Here is a 15,131-nt window from a genome sequence, read left to right on the forward strand (position 1 = left end):
CGTGGTAAAGAGTCTCCGTCGGAGACTCTTTACCGAGATCGTAGTTGCCGGGTGTCAGACTGAGACCCCTGCAACAACGATCGCCGCGATGCGCGCCTCCGGGGGCGCGCAGCGGCTCATAATCCTGAGGATGTCATATGACGTCCGGTCAGGATTATGAAACCACTTTGCCGCCGTCATTTTGTGTCACAGTTTTGTAAGATCCTCACAGATAGTATCAGCAAAACTGAAATCCAATATTGTGCATGTGTAATACATTTTTTACTTTCACATTATTGCTTGGCCTAAATACAGTAGCAGCAGCCCAATCAGATTAATTACGGCTATTTAGGTAGTTTTGGTTATGACAATTTTTTTTAATCATCAGTAATAGACCCAAATTTTCCACTAAAAATATCAACCACAACAGATCTCAAAGCTATAAGAAAGTATACTCTTGCAAAATTGAACGTTTTAACTTTATTTTTTATCAGTTGGCCAGTGGCAAACTAGTTTCATAGTATACTTTCATGAACATATTTTTTCAGTACCACACTGTATTCATTAAAAAGTTTAATAAAATGACAAAACAGAGTGTACACAAACACTTCAAAACCACAACCCAACATTACCAAAATGAGGCAGGTTTTATACTGTATTATGTCAGAGATAATGAGCACACATATAATAGAGTGACTGGAAAGCATGCAGGTAGCTTAATAAGGCCACTCACCATGTAAGAGGGATAGGGACAATGTCATTTTTATCATGAAAGAAAAATGTAACTTTATTGTTTCAAAGACAGCAGATTACCCAAAAATATTGTGCACTACGTAAGAAACTATAAGATCCTTTAAGTTACAATGTGGGGCCTCCATGGATCAGGCTTGTTTTTTCCAGAACATCCCACAGATGCTCAGTTGGAATGAGATCTGGAAATTTTGGAGGCCAAGTCAACACCACAAACTCATTTTTGTGCACCTGAAACCATTCTTGAATAATTTTGCAGTGTGGCAGGGTGCATTATCCTGCTGAAAGAGGCCACTGCCATCAGAGAATACCATTGCCATGAAGGGTTGTACTTGGTCAGCAACACTGTTTAGGTAGGTGGTACATCTTAAGTAACATCCATATGACTGGTAGGATCCAAGGTTTTCCAGCAAAACTTTGGTCATCTTTGGAGCATCACACTGTTTTCGCGGGCTTACTTTCTTCCCATAGTGCATCCTGATACCATCTCTTTCCCAGGTAAGAGACGCACACGCACCAGGCCATCCATATGATGTCAAAGGAAACATTATCCATCAGACCAAGATACCCTCCATGGTCCAGTTTTGATGCTCACATGTCCATTGTAGACACTTTTGATTGTGGATATGGGTCACCATGGGCACCCTGACCAGACTGCTGCTAAACCAGGAACACCACCAACTTTCAGATGACAATGTAATAATATAGTCTATGGTTACATAGTTGGTAAGGTTGAATAAAGACACCAGTCTATCCAGTGTGAGTCCACAATTTCCCTATCCCTGTATATTGTGTCTCATTAAGATGCTTACCTATTATTATTATTTTTATTTAAGGTACCCATATAGCACCATCAATTTACACAGTGCTCCACACAAACATCACATTGGTCCATATCCTCAAGGAGCCTACAATCCAAGGTCACCAACTCACATTCATATACCAGGGCCAATTTTGGACAGAAGCCAATTAACCTACCAGCATGTCTTTGGAGTGTGGGAGGAAACCAGAGTACCCGGAGGAATCCCACTCAGGCGCAGAGAGAACATGCAAACTCCAGGCAGGTAGTGTCATGGTTTGAACCAGCAGCTCTTTTTACTGCTAGGCAAGAGTGCTACCCACTATGCCACCCAAACAACAATTCACTTAACCTGTCAGTGGGCATTAAAGTGGTTGTAAACCTTTACAAACCACTTTGACCTACAGGTAAGCCTAGATTAAGGCTTACCTGTAGGTCCAAGAAATATCTCCTAAACCTATACAGTTTAGGAGATATTTACCCAAAGACAGCCACCGATGTCTATGGCGCATGCGCCGTAGACAGCGGCGCGCAGACACACTGGGCAGGCCGCAGATCGCAGCGATATGCCGCGAGTATCGGCTCCCATGTGCATGCGCGGGAGTGACGTCATCGCTGCTCCGGTGAATCACAGCGCCGGAGCAGCGAGACCCGGAAGTCGCTCCGGGATCCATGGCAGCGGCAAAGAGGAAGACAGAGGACCGCTTCAGGGGCTTCGTTCTCAGGTAAGTTATTCATAATGAGCTAGTATGCTATGCATACTAGCTCATTATGCTTTTGCCTTACAGGGTGTGTTTTTTATTTTTTTATTTTTTTGCTTTTACTTCCTCTTTAAGTTATGGTTGATCAGAGAATTTTAATGTGTCAAGATTCTCAACTCCTTTAGTAAATGAACCCCCATTCCCAATGAGGCACCCCAAGACTTTATCAGTCATTTACTAGGTCTGTTTAATTTACAATTATAATTTTTTCTATTTTTTTTTTATGTTTTGGGTGATCACTCACTTTCTGTTTTTTTCTTTTAGCAGCTGGGCTTTAATTAGCCACAGCTGCATACTTATGATAGCCCAATTATGTGTTTGAGCCACTCTGCACATTATTACTCATACCTATATCATATTATCTCTCACAGAGGACCCCATTTATTGGTCTACTCACCATCCCAATTCCATCAGTATTATCTGTACTGACACATACCCACCCTGGATGTTGTCCTGTGTTGGTTGGCATCGGTTGGTGAGCCACCTCAACTCTCAGAAATGACATTCCTGGGTGACTCACAGCCGTCTGTACTGTGCCATCATCACACCGTTACCCTGTAAGTAATACGCTCTAGGAAGATTTTTATATCCATCGCTGCCATCTATCAATTATGCCTAAAAAATGTTTTAAGTTACAATATTATAATTTTTATCTATTTTAGATTTACATCACGTGCCTGGCTCCTGAAGATTTGTCGAAGCCATGAAACGTGGCGCTCTATAGATGCCGTATTTTACTTAATATATCCATTCTAACATTTTATGCATACTACCCTGATATTAGGTTCCATGTGTATTTATATCAATTCCTCATAGGATGGTTGTTTTTTATCGACTTACTACCAATGATAGGGAATAGTGAGGCTTCAGACACATTGGGCATTACTGTGTTTAATTTGTGTGTGTATATATGAATTCATTGGACTATGTACCACGTTACTGTATAACCTGATTTACTCTAAACATTGGGGATTAAAAAGGCCCCAGATTATATTGGTTTACTATATATTATAATTGTTTTACATTATGAACTTATGATTTTGTATCATTACCATGTATGAATTGAATTGGATTTCAATATATTATTACCATAATATACCCTGCTTATGAATAATTAAATATTAAGTCAACTAATCCATTCATCTATTTACTTGCACCCGCATGCTCCGTTTAAAGTTCTAATTCCCCCGCCCCCTTCCCCCCCTTTTTTTAGTAAATGAATCCAAATGTGTTTTGGATAAAGTGAGTAAGGTTTAAACCCATATCTAGGTTTTTACTGCTACCCAGAGTTTAATTTGAAAGATTTTTTTATTACCTCCCAATCTACTGACAACATTTTACCAAACAGCAGGAGAGGAGAACTCTTCAACAGCAACACAGGCAGAAATAAAAAATTAAGGATACTGTTCGGATTATTTCTATCTGTGTTCCTGTTGCAGGTTTTATCTTGCCTAACCCAATTTTCAAACCATGACCAGATTTATTATCCTTCTCTACTCTATACAAAACTAACAAAGGATTTGTTGACTTGACATACGCTTTAAATGCTTGTTCTGAATTATGTATTTATCTTCCATTATAAACTAATTTATCAATAGGGCTCTTCATTTTGTAGTTGGAGTGAAAGTCAATTTTAGATAGATAAGGAAGATCCAGGAACTTCAGCAAGGGAACTCACTTGTTGGTGATCCAGAGATCAAGTCAACCAGTAGGTGATCCAGTCAAACAGTAAAAAAATAGATATCAAGGTTATATGTACAAGCCTTTAAAATAATGATTTTAAACTCTTCCTCAGTGTTCTTCTAATTTCTTGATTCCTTAGGCTGTAAATGACTGGATTGCACATTGGTGTTAAAACTGAGTAAATCACAGCCATTATGCGGTCATAGTTTGCAGAGTTCGTTTTGATCGGTCTAACATACATAAAACCCACACTGCCAAAGAAAAGAAAGACTACTGTCAGATGAGCTCCGCATGTAGAAAATGCTTTTTTCCTACCTTCGGCTGTCTTTATTTTTAAAACAGTGGAAATAATTTTAAAATAGGATAGAATAATACAAGCGAAAGCGAGGAAAAGAAGAAAGGAATTGATGGCAAAGTCAACTGTAACATTTAGTGAAATGTCTGAACAGGCCAAATTCATGAGTGGCGTAAAGTCACAGAAGATATGGTCAATGCCATTTGATCCACAAAAGAAAAGACGTGACAACAAGATAATTTGCGTTAAAGGACCAAGAAATCCAATAACCCAACAACAAGTTGCCAGTTGAAAACAACATACAGTAGTCATTATGGTTGGGTACCTTAAAGGGTTGCATATGGCCATGTATCGGTCAAAGGCCATTGCTGTTAGAAGATAGGTTTCTGAAATACCAAGGCTATGAAAAAAATAGATCTGCAATAAACATCCAACATAGGAGATTATATTAACATTTAATAAGTTTGTCAACATTTTTGGTATAGTGACAGTGGTGTACCAGATTTCCAAAAAGGAGAGTATACCAACAAATAGGTAGAGAGGAACATGAAGTTGGGGGTGAGTACAGATTAGGGTAATTATTGTAATATTACCACTTAAAGTAAAAACATAGCTGATGCTCAGAAGAAGAAACAAGAGTGCCCCATATTGACCAAGATCAGGAAAGCCTACTATGACAAACTGCGTAATAAGAGACCGATTTGAAAGTTCCATACTTCTTTTTATTAAGTGATATACAACTCCTTTCTGTTGTATAGTGCTCTCAAAACCATATCCTGCAAAAAAAAAAGGAATCAAAGCATACATTGAACTGCTAAAAGTTTAAATTGGATAGCTTGCAGTTTAATATGGTTAATTAGAGGCATTCTCACAAATATGAGTAGGAGCAGAAGTAATTTTGATCATAACACATATTGAAAATATATACAACTGAGACCTTTACTTTTGATTACAAAAGCAAATGCTTAATTGGGTCCACCCATACTTGCTTTGGTACCATTTGACAGACTTGTGGTAGCCACAGGGTCATGAGATTTCCATTCCTCTGCAATCTGAATAAGAATATCAAGCTTAATTAGACCTGAATCACACCTCCTTTTTAATTGGACGCTCACCTCATAGAGCTTAATGGTGGCCCAGGTGGTAATCCAAAAAATGTTGCTCCATCACTCTTGGTGCAGCACAATAGATAGGCGTTTCTATTGTGGCTTTAACAATCAACCTTGAACTTTGGTCATGTGTTGCTTGTTACTCAGCACTGTTCGGGTCTCTGCTATGCACATTTGATCTAATTAGTAGACTTTAAACCTAGGAGTGCAAGCAGTAACTTTGACACGTTTTTGTGTATATGCATCTATCTCTCGGATTTTTAACATATCCTAACATTTCATAGTTAACCACCTTAACCACCACCAAACACCAAGCAATAAACCAAATTCCTAAAATTATAAAAAGTGATGGTTAACCCACTTTTGTTACATGCTGCCATCCTCTCTGCAGCATTATACTAATTATTCCTGTGCCTGTGTTCTGAAAAAATAAAAAACTGCAGGCTTGTACCTGTATGAGCTCCGCTCTGGCACTCAGCTGATGTCTCTCCTGCCTTGTCTCTCCGACTCACAGCTGACGTCAGCTGGGGAGGAGGGGGTAGAGAGGAGGAGACCGGAGATACAGAACTCTGAGCTGCTGATAATCAGCTGAGCGGCGGGAGCTGAGCTCATACAGATACAATCCTGCAGTTTCTTTTACACTACACAGGCACAAGGACAATTAGTATAATGCTGCAGAGAGGATGTAATGTGTGAAATGAGATCAGTAGGGGCGGGGGGGGGGGGGTCAGGCACCGATAGAGCAGAGACAGACAGAGAGGGGTGGGGGGAGAAGGACACAGGCTGTAGCTTACAGAATCATGTAAATGGGCCACAATGTCAGGGGCTCAGCAGCCATGATTATCGTGGTCTTTTTGCAGAGAGAAGGGTATAGCTAGGCAGGATCATCCAGGTATTTCAGGTGATAAAGGGGTCCAAATGACACAGCACAAGCACTGTGCTGTATAACATGCTTTAAGGCAACATTATCTTTATTTTTTTTATTTTTTTGGGGTTAACAAATGCTTTAAATCAGATCTAAACCCAGACATTAAAAACTCACAAGGGATTTAATATATTAATGTAATTTCAATTATCTACTGTAGATGTCCATAGTCAGATAATACCATCATGAAGGACCTTGCTCAGACTGTTCACGTGATAAGGTGACAACTGTTATGCTTCTGTGAGGGTTTAGTTCTAATTTAAAGTATCACTAAACCAAACTAAAAAATATATATAATAATAAATACATAAATCTGCAGGCTGGCTTGCTCTCTTCCTTCAATGTAAGTAAGTTGTGTTTACATATAGCTTACTGTGAAGGAAATCTCTGGGTTACTACTTTGGGGGCCCCAGCTTACTGAGGTCCTCCACCCCAGGCTGTTCAAAGTAGATGAGAACTGTCAGTCAAGGATACGATCTGCCAAAAGGCGTGGATTGGTGGATCAGATCCATAACTTACAGCTCCACTCTGCTTTGCATTGGTTGGGGGTAAAGCCTAAAAAAGCTGAGGCAACATCACAGGACATGTGACCCTACCCTGGCTTAGCCAGTCACATGATGAATAATTCAAGTGTTTCAATGCCTGCTAGTGTGCCCTATCATTTAGAAGTGACACTACTGTACTGTGAGACTTTAGAATCACTTTAACCTTAACTGTGAAATGTAACCATAACTTTAAAGAATAAGTTCACCTTTTCAGGCAGAATTTCGCTCATAATAAATAGAAGCGTTTTTCAATGCCATTTCTGGCCCAGCCACCCCAATCTGATTTTCTCTCATTTACCTTATCCACGTGAGGTTTAAAATCTTTAGTTTATTTGAATTCTTAAAATGATTTTTCAGATTCCATCACTTGCTGTAGATTCTCTCAGCATTAACTTCCTGTAGGCCATCTCCCAGAAACCTTCACTTCCTTGTTGCATCACAAAAGAGGGTGTGACAGGGTGTGCTCACCACTCTGGGCCACACTTCCCTCATTAAAATACTAGCTTCCCCCCAGGGCAGGACTTAGAGTGGTGGGGGCCCTTGGGCTTGAGTCACTTTCGGGCCCTACCTTCTATACATTACCTTATTTATTGGCGTATAACATGCACATGTTTAGGAGGGAATTTTAAGGAGAAAAACTTTTAGGAGGGAAGTTTAAGGAAAAAAACTTGTCATTTGCAGCCTTGCTCCAGTGTCATTTGCAGCCTTGTTATTTGCAGCCTTGTCATTGCACTCTTAAAGTTTAAAAATGGCGCCGCCAAGATACCAAGATACAGAGTCCTGTGTATCTCTGCGGCTTTTGGGTCCTCTTGACGGCTCTCAGGTCCTCTCGCAGTCCCAAGCGGAGCCGAGAGCAGCCGAGTGTACTCAGCTGGGCTCACAGTCATGCCCAGTCCCTGTGTTATGTCCATCATAGGGCAGGACTGGGCATTACTGTGAGCGGAGCCAAGCCGAGTACACTCGGCTATGTATCTCAGTGGGGACCATGGGCTTGAGCCCAGTCAAGCCGAATGGTAAGTCCAGCCCTGCTACCACCCACTTCCCATACAATCTGATTGTACAATCTCCTTTAGATCTACCATCAGCTGCATGGTACAAGGGTCTGTCTTATTTGATACAAATTGAATGGATTGTTCAGGTGTGTCCTCCTATTTGATAGTTGTGGAAAAATATAAAGGAAATTGTACATAGATTGTACCATCAGATTGCATAGTGTTGTCAGAGAAGGACTTTTTCCACCCATGCTATTGCATGCATGAGTGGCGGATTAGCGCTCCAGCACACGCACATGGCCCGATGGTGGGGCACGCACGTGTGCACAATGGCACACGTGTGCGCGCTAGCACACGGATGTGCACACTGGCGCATGGGTGTGCCCAATGGCGCATGGGTGTGGCTATTTCAGACGGCTCTGGCGTCCAAACGGGTTGCTGGTTGTTTGTCGTCTTCCCGTTTTTGCCTGTTTCCTGATATTATACCTGATTGCCTCTTTTGACCTGCCTTACGGACTTTCTTGCCTGATTACACGGATTTGACCCCTGGCCTGCTTCACAGACTTGCTACCCATCTTGTGCCTGATCTCTTGCTACTTTCTGGATTGTTTACTACTTTGCATGCAGCCAGTTCTTGAACTTCAGTAACCCTCTGCTCAGCTCCTCAACCCTCTTCAGGAACTTTCACCTGCTGGTTGCCAGTGGTTCTACTTGCCACCCGCTCCCTGTACCACCTCCGGGGGACGGGGTGCACGTAGTTGTAAGGGTTAACCACTCTCGGCATCTCGGCCTCCGTAAGTACTTGTTGTGACAAGTGTATGGTCATCTTTATACAAGTACATTGGAGAGAGTGGAGGGAGACACTCAGTTTTCAGGCATCATTCACATATCCACTGTCAGGAGTATCCTGCCAGCAGAGATCAGTCCGGACCTTCCGCCGCACATCCGCGTGTGCACGCCTGTGTGCGTGCGCGTGTGCGCGCGGGTGCACGCCTGTTGGCGCCAGGCGGGCTATTTAACTCAGTTTGTCACATCCAGTTCTTGCTGTCTGATCTAGAGTGTGCGAGTACCCTTATTCTGAGAACCTGCCTTCTGTGACCTGTTGACCCGGCTTTTTTACCTACTACTCCAGCTATCCGCCTGCACCTGATCCCGGCCTGTCTGACTTCCCCTGCTTGATCCTTCGGTACTTCTGCTGCCTGCCTGTTTACCGACCCGGCTTGTCCGACTATCCACCCGCTTGATCCTTGGAACCTTCGCTGACTGCCTGACCTCCGACCCGGCTTGTCTGACTGCTCTGCTTCCAGCCTCCTGTTCCGGTGCCATCTGCTGCTCTACCTCCAGTAGTGGTTCCAGCTCCTACCTGAAGTCCTGCTTCTGCCAGAGTTCCTGCATTGGTGTTCCAGGTCCAGCCACCCCGCCTGCTGCTCTGCTTCAGCTTCCCAGCCATCCCCTGATCCAGCTGTTGATCCTGCCAGGCACTCGTGCCACTCCTGACTCTTGTGTTACCTGTATACTCTACCAGGGCCCTTGAGTCAGAGCTGCAAGAGAGGTCTCTTCCTGCAGGTCGGGCTCTACCACCAGGTACGTGACATCCACGTAGTGAAAACTCGCATTGCTGCATGGGTGTTTTGAAGCCTTTTCACTCAGTACTCATAGGGCAGCTCATTCACTTGAATGTGTTGCCCTACACGCAACAATCGAGAAGCTGCAGAACTTTTTTTAGAACCGAGAATGGTGCAGTACTGCAATTTTTGATGTGTTTGCCACACTTGGGGAGCCTTTAACATATAATGACAACAAAGCACGCTTTACATTTGCATTGTTTCTGAAACACATGGTGCATTTTCTGTGCAGTTTGCCATGCATTTGGAAAAACACAAACATGAATGGAGCCTAATTGTTCTTCTGTAAATGCACCAATTTTATTTTCAGGCCCCATTCACACCTAGAGTAGTGGGGGGAGCATGTTTTTTGGCTCTTTTTTCCAGTGACACACATAAGGCAGCCTGTCAATTTCAATGTGGTAAAGTAGCTCAAAGGACATTTTGCCGTGATGCGAGTTGCACATTTTTTTACTGCATTTGTCATCAGTTTTTTCATGTGGCAAAATTAGTTTTCTTCTGTGTTTGGTGTGCTGTTAATAATGACACTGAAAGAGCAAATGGGTAATTTTTTGGTGTATAATGTGGCCCTATAATCTAATTGTACAATTTCCTTTAGATTTATCAAAGCTATACAATAGGAAGACACACTATCTATCTAATCACTCTGTATCCAATCAGGTAGGCCCTTGCCCTACATCAGGGATATCCCATGGGCTGCATGCTGGGTGAATGGTGTGTGTTAATGAGGTTAGCTGGTAAACTTTCCTGTATCTTACTGTTTTCTCTGTCTCAAATCTATACCAGGTAGTCTCTGAAGCTTTCTAAGATATATAGCCAGGGTTAAGGTAAGGTCTTGTTCTCAAAATCAAAGAAAGCTTGAATTTTTGTGCAACCGTGGTACATTAATGGTATAGGAGCTGGATTTTAGAAAAAAAAAGTGAACTTATCCTTCAATCAAAATCCTTAAACTCAACCCCTATCCCTAGCTTTGATTAAACTAAACTCAAACCTAAAACGTTACCCCTAGGCAGCTAGACTTGCCTTATTGAATTAATCTGGTTGAAGTGCAAACACTATCTGCACCCAAATTCTTGATCAGAAGCCTTCTTTTTCCATATTAGGCAACAAAGTGACATACATGGTGGTGCCTAAGATAGATATCTAGCCTTAAATCTTTGGCCGCATTCAGAAGGGCAATGTTTTGGTGTCTGTATCTATGCTGAACAGCAAGCAGACACAGTAGCTACATGGACACAGCTGCATGCCAGAATTTGACTGCCATGCAGGAATGAGTGTACTTCCCATGAGCGCAGACAGTAGTGCATTCAGGGCAGATGCAGACACCAGAACAAAAACGTTCTGCATGTAATATGGGGAGCCAGAGCCCATCTGAATGAGGCCTTATGCGAACATGTAGATTTCTCAAGCATTGCTTGTTTGTTTGTAAGCACTTTCATTCAGTTCTCCAGCATTACCAACAAAAAGTGCAGACTTGACATCTATAAACTGGGCAGTGCAGACTGGATAAGCTTCAGGATCCTTTTTTGTTAACAGATCACAGCTTAGTCAATTTTTTCTTCACTTCAAGCATACTGTACTTAGAGACTAATTTCATCTTTCTGACCATGTTTCATGTTACATCTATATTTAGGGTGTAACATGAAGCATTGTCAGTGTCTGCAGCCCTTGACCCTCAAACAGATGCCTCGCCCTTACAGGAGCCCAGGGGTTCTTCTAGTCATCCGTTCATGCTAAATTTGAAATTTAATGTAAAAGAAAGAATTTGCGATATGTGTAAAATTATTCCAAGTAAATAAAGGAGTAAGAAAAGAAGTGAAAAGCAGCAGCACTCACACATATGTAAACATCATAACATAATCTAAAAATCAAAGTGTTGTGCTGTTACTCCATGATCATTATATATATACCATGCTCTAAAGTCCATCTATTAAAATGTAGTAAACAAGAAAAATATATATCCAAAATTACAACTAAGAGTCCCTATTGTGACCTTAAAAGAAGTGTGAATCCAATTTCAATTGGTACAGACACCCGGTGCTCCCCACAGGATAAGTATGGTAAATATATCCGCTTACCAGATACTAAGACCCTCCAAAGGTCTATAGGCACTTCAGTGAGCATTCACCCCTCACTACAGGTATAACCACTTTAGCTATCCAGCCAACTTGATTGGATTCCGGAGAGATATCCCTCATAGTGATTATCCTTCAAAGGAACTCCAGAGTCCGACCACTCAGCAAATCACATGGAAGAGAAAGATGTTTATTTATTTTTTTAATTCTAAATTTGCATAGCTGTACGTGGCTCTCCAGCACAGCCATATCATTCATTCACAGGAAGTTGTGAATGAAAAAAACGATGAATCTCATCTGCCACCGCACCATAAGGATTCACATGTGGCAATGGAATACAATTGTGGTGACATCACCACAATCATAGTCCATTGACACTTTCTACAGCCCTGTATCTGAGGGCTTGTACCTTGATATGGACCATCGGCTTTCCCAAAGAATTTGCAGGAGCCTGTGCATAGAATTTCCAGACTCCTACATAAAAAATAAATAATAATAATAAATGTTTTTTTTTTTTTTTATGAATATGGGTGCGTTTATTATCCAAAAAAAAATTCAAGTGGCCTTTAAAAAAGTTAAAAGTTGCTAATGGCTAGAGAATCCAACCACTACCAAAAATGATTGGTAGAATCCTTGGTTTCTGCTTGTAGAAGCAAAAAAAAAAATGTTTTTAGCATTATCCAATTTTTTCAATAGATACTTAGCATAATGTTATGTTTTAAGATTAACAGATTTAACGCATTTCACCAACAGCTGTGTAGGGTGACAGTTTACCTTACTGGATACAGTTTGAATGGATTGTTTATGCAGCTCTTACACGGCTTTGGTCTGCATGACAACTCAACTTTGAAACAAACTGGCTGTTTGTTGTGATTATTAGACTTCTTCCACACTGTGGCTTTTTTAAATTTCAATCCGTTTTTATAGATTTTTTTTTCAAGAAGACAAAATCAAGGGTGGGGTGAACTCAAAGCCTGGCAAGTAAACAACAGTAGCAAAGGTTAAAAGTAAAGGTGTAAATCACAGTCCTTAATCTAAATCAGAAGTAACATAAATGCTAATAAAGAAAGGAAAATGCAGGATATATCAAATCTGGTACAAAAAGGTTGCGTAGCAGCTCATTTTGGGATGGGGGTAATGTGTATAAAGGAAATTTTGAATCCCAAAAGTAGCCCATGGAGGAAAAAATAAAAGGGAGATTGCAAAAGGAAAACATTTTTAAATATTACAATTAGAATTATGTAGCCAGGGCGCCCAAGAATTCAAAAACTTCTCTTGACTCAAACATGTTTTAGCAAACATGAGCTCTAAATCAGCATGTTCATTAAGAATTGAAATAACTGTGGGCAACATCGGTGGAAGTGATTGTTTCCTTTTTCTGTCAATAGCTAATCTGGCAGCTAAACCTAGGTGCGTATTATGCGGAATTCATAGGGCCAGGTTTTTATCCCTATTTCTAATAGAGCTGATTTGATATCTGGGGAACATACAATTTTGTGAATAGCAAAAGAAAAACAGAGTTCCAAATATTGGTCGGTAGCAGGCAGCTCCACCGCACATGTTTTATAGTGCCAGTCAAACCGCACTTTCTCCATTCCTCCAGCATAAGGGAGATTGATCAGAAAAAATCCAGGCTGGGGTGGCTTCCTGATGACGCTCAAATGCGAAACGCATAGGAGTTGTGGGAGACATACGGTCCTTGAATACAAGCCAGGAACAGGTCGGCCCAGTGGAGGGAGACTAACACCACCTGCGGAACATCAGTGGCTTGCCCGATTTTAGAACGGTTTTCTCATTGCTGGAAAGTGCAATACGTTTTTTATTGATTTTTCCATTAAAGTCAAAACGGTTTTACACTATATTGGTTCCATTTAATTTTGTATGAATATATGGACGTTGAGGAATTGCTAACGGGAGGAATGCGTTGTGGATTGGTTATCCGTTGAATGAACCGAAGGCTTACTGATTGGGGACATCTGGTGAGTGGCCATTCTGCTTGGTGACGGTGGCACAGTTTTGGTTATTTTAGTTGACACAAGTGGACTTTTGATTAGAAGATGATCAGTGATTAAGACGGCACAGTTGGAGCAATCGAATTAAAATATCGCACAATAAGGACGCTATATTTTTTGCAATTATAAATTAATGTCTTGTGTATATATTTTGGATAATAGGGGGGCACAGTGATTATTTAGTGAATATAAGTATTATTAAGCATACTCTATTGAGAAGGGGGTAGTATAAATAGTGAGTGGGAGGAGCAATCCCCTAAAGATATATATATAGGGTGAGGTACCATTTGCGTAGTACCATTTGTGGGCAATTTTTTGAAAAGACTCCCAGTAAATTGAGTGATTTGGAGATTGCAAAATGCCAGCTTGACAACATTGAGGCTTTTTTAAATGCTTTTCTCCTATCCAGAGAAAAGCAGCTTAAAATACGTTCCTATGCATTTAGGCGCATCCAGCACTTTGGCATTTCTGAATTTCATTGGCTCAGGCTCTCAGCGGCGAGCTAAGAAGCTGAACCAGCTGGTGATTAGTGCTCTGGGTGGATCCCAACATTATTTTTGAAATCCTTTGAGAAAATGGAGATGCTCTGTGACGTCAGCCAACAGTGGACCGTAGCCCACCATTGACTGATTCTGGGGCACAGGAGAGCAGAAGTAAGTGACCCACAGGAGAAGTATGGCCAATGAAGCTTTAGCTATACTTCTCTTTTAAAGTCCAGCCAAATGTTTTTTTATTTAGTTTTGGATTGAGCTGGGAAGGATTAAAAACCCCTGTTGGGTTTTCACTGCTATTTAGAGTTCCATTAAAAAGAGATTTCCTTTCACTTATTGTCATACCACAAGTAAGGGAAACAGTTTTCCCTACTCTACCAAAATAAAGTATTTTTACGTCTGTGTTTCTGCACCAGGATAGTAGTTTAGAGGCAGCACCTGACAGATTCTAATGCTTCCTCAATCTATCCTAAATGAAAAAGAAAAACTGGCTTGACAAATGCATCAGATTATAGCTATGTTTTTTAATACTTCTCTATGAATCTGTAGTAGTTAAAATTTGTATCCAAACCCCTGTAATAAGCTTCATATATAGTAATTCACTATAAAGTGATGAGTTTGACCTTACCATTAGTGATGAGCCAGGTTAATGCAGCATGCAATAAACGATCATATGGGAAAGATGGATGTCATTAATTACTGATTTGCAAAGTATTTAAATCTGAATAATAGACTGGGAAAACCTTTCAGTAAATTGATATGCACATACATATTTATATTTTTAAATAAAAAATATACATATCTATATATATATGAAATTCTTTGGACAGCCTTCAGTGAGGAAGAGATATTAATATAGAATACAGAGTGAACAACAAAGCTGCATCTATTCTAGGGTATATATGTATTCATGGACAGCCCGTATTCACATGACATGTTCAATTACTGACAACAAAGCAGTAAACAAAGTCACTTAATTAGTGGTATTCTGGGTATTAGGACATTCTCAAGATGCCAACTGCAGTCCCCAAAAGATTTGTTAACAGTGGAATGATAAATACATTTTTAAATAATTATGCTTATTCCCAGA

General features: G+C 40.8%; 1 protein-coding gene across 1 annotated transcript; it reads right to left on the minus strand.

The window, feature by feature from the left end:
- Positions 1 to 436: 436 nt before the first annotated feature.
- On the minus strand, positions 437 to 14,908 carry LOC143943284 (olfactory receptor 6N2-like). Its single transcript, XM_077464932.1, has 3 exons — positions 14,670 to 14,908; positions 11,542 to 12,512; positions 437 to 5,043 (listed from the first exon to the last, which is right to left on the minus strand). Exons 2-3 carry the CDS (start codon positions 11,585 to 11,587, stop codon positions 4,055 to 4,057), a joined length of 1,035 nt encoding a protein of 344 aa, XP_077321058.1. The 5' UTR covers positions 11,588 to 12,512; positions 14,670 to 14,908; the 3' UTR covers positions 437 to 4,054.
- Positions 14,909 to 15,131: the final 223 nt, after the last annotated feature.

The sequence above is a fragment of the Lithobates pipiens genome, unplaced genomic scaffold, assembly GCF_037356315.1.
Source record: "Lithobates pipiens isolate NorthernLeopardFrog02 unplaced genomic scaffold, aLitPip1_a1.2 Scaffold_30, whole genome shotgun sequence".
Classification (NCBI taxonomy): Eukaryota; Metazoa; Chordata; class Amphibia; order Anura; family Ranidae; genus Lithobates; species Lithobates pipiens.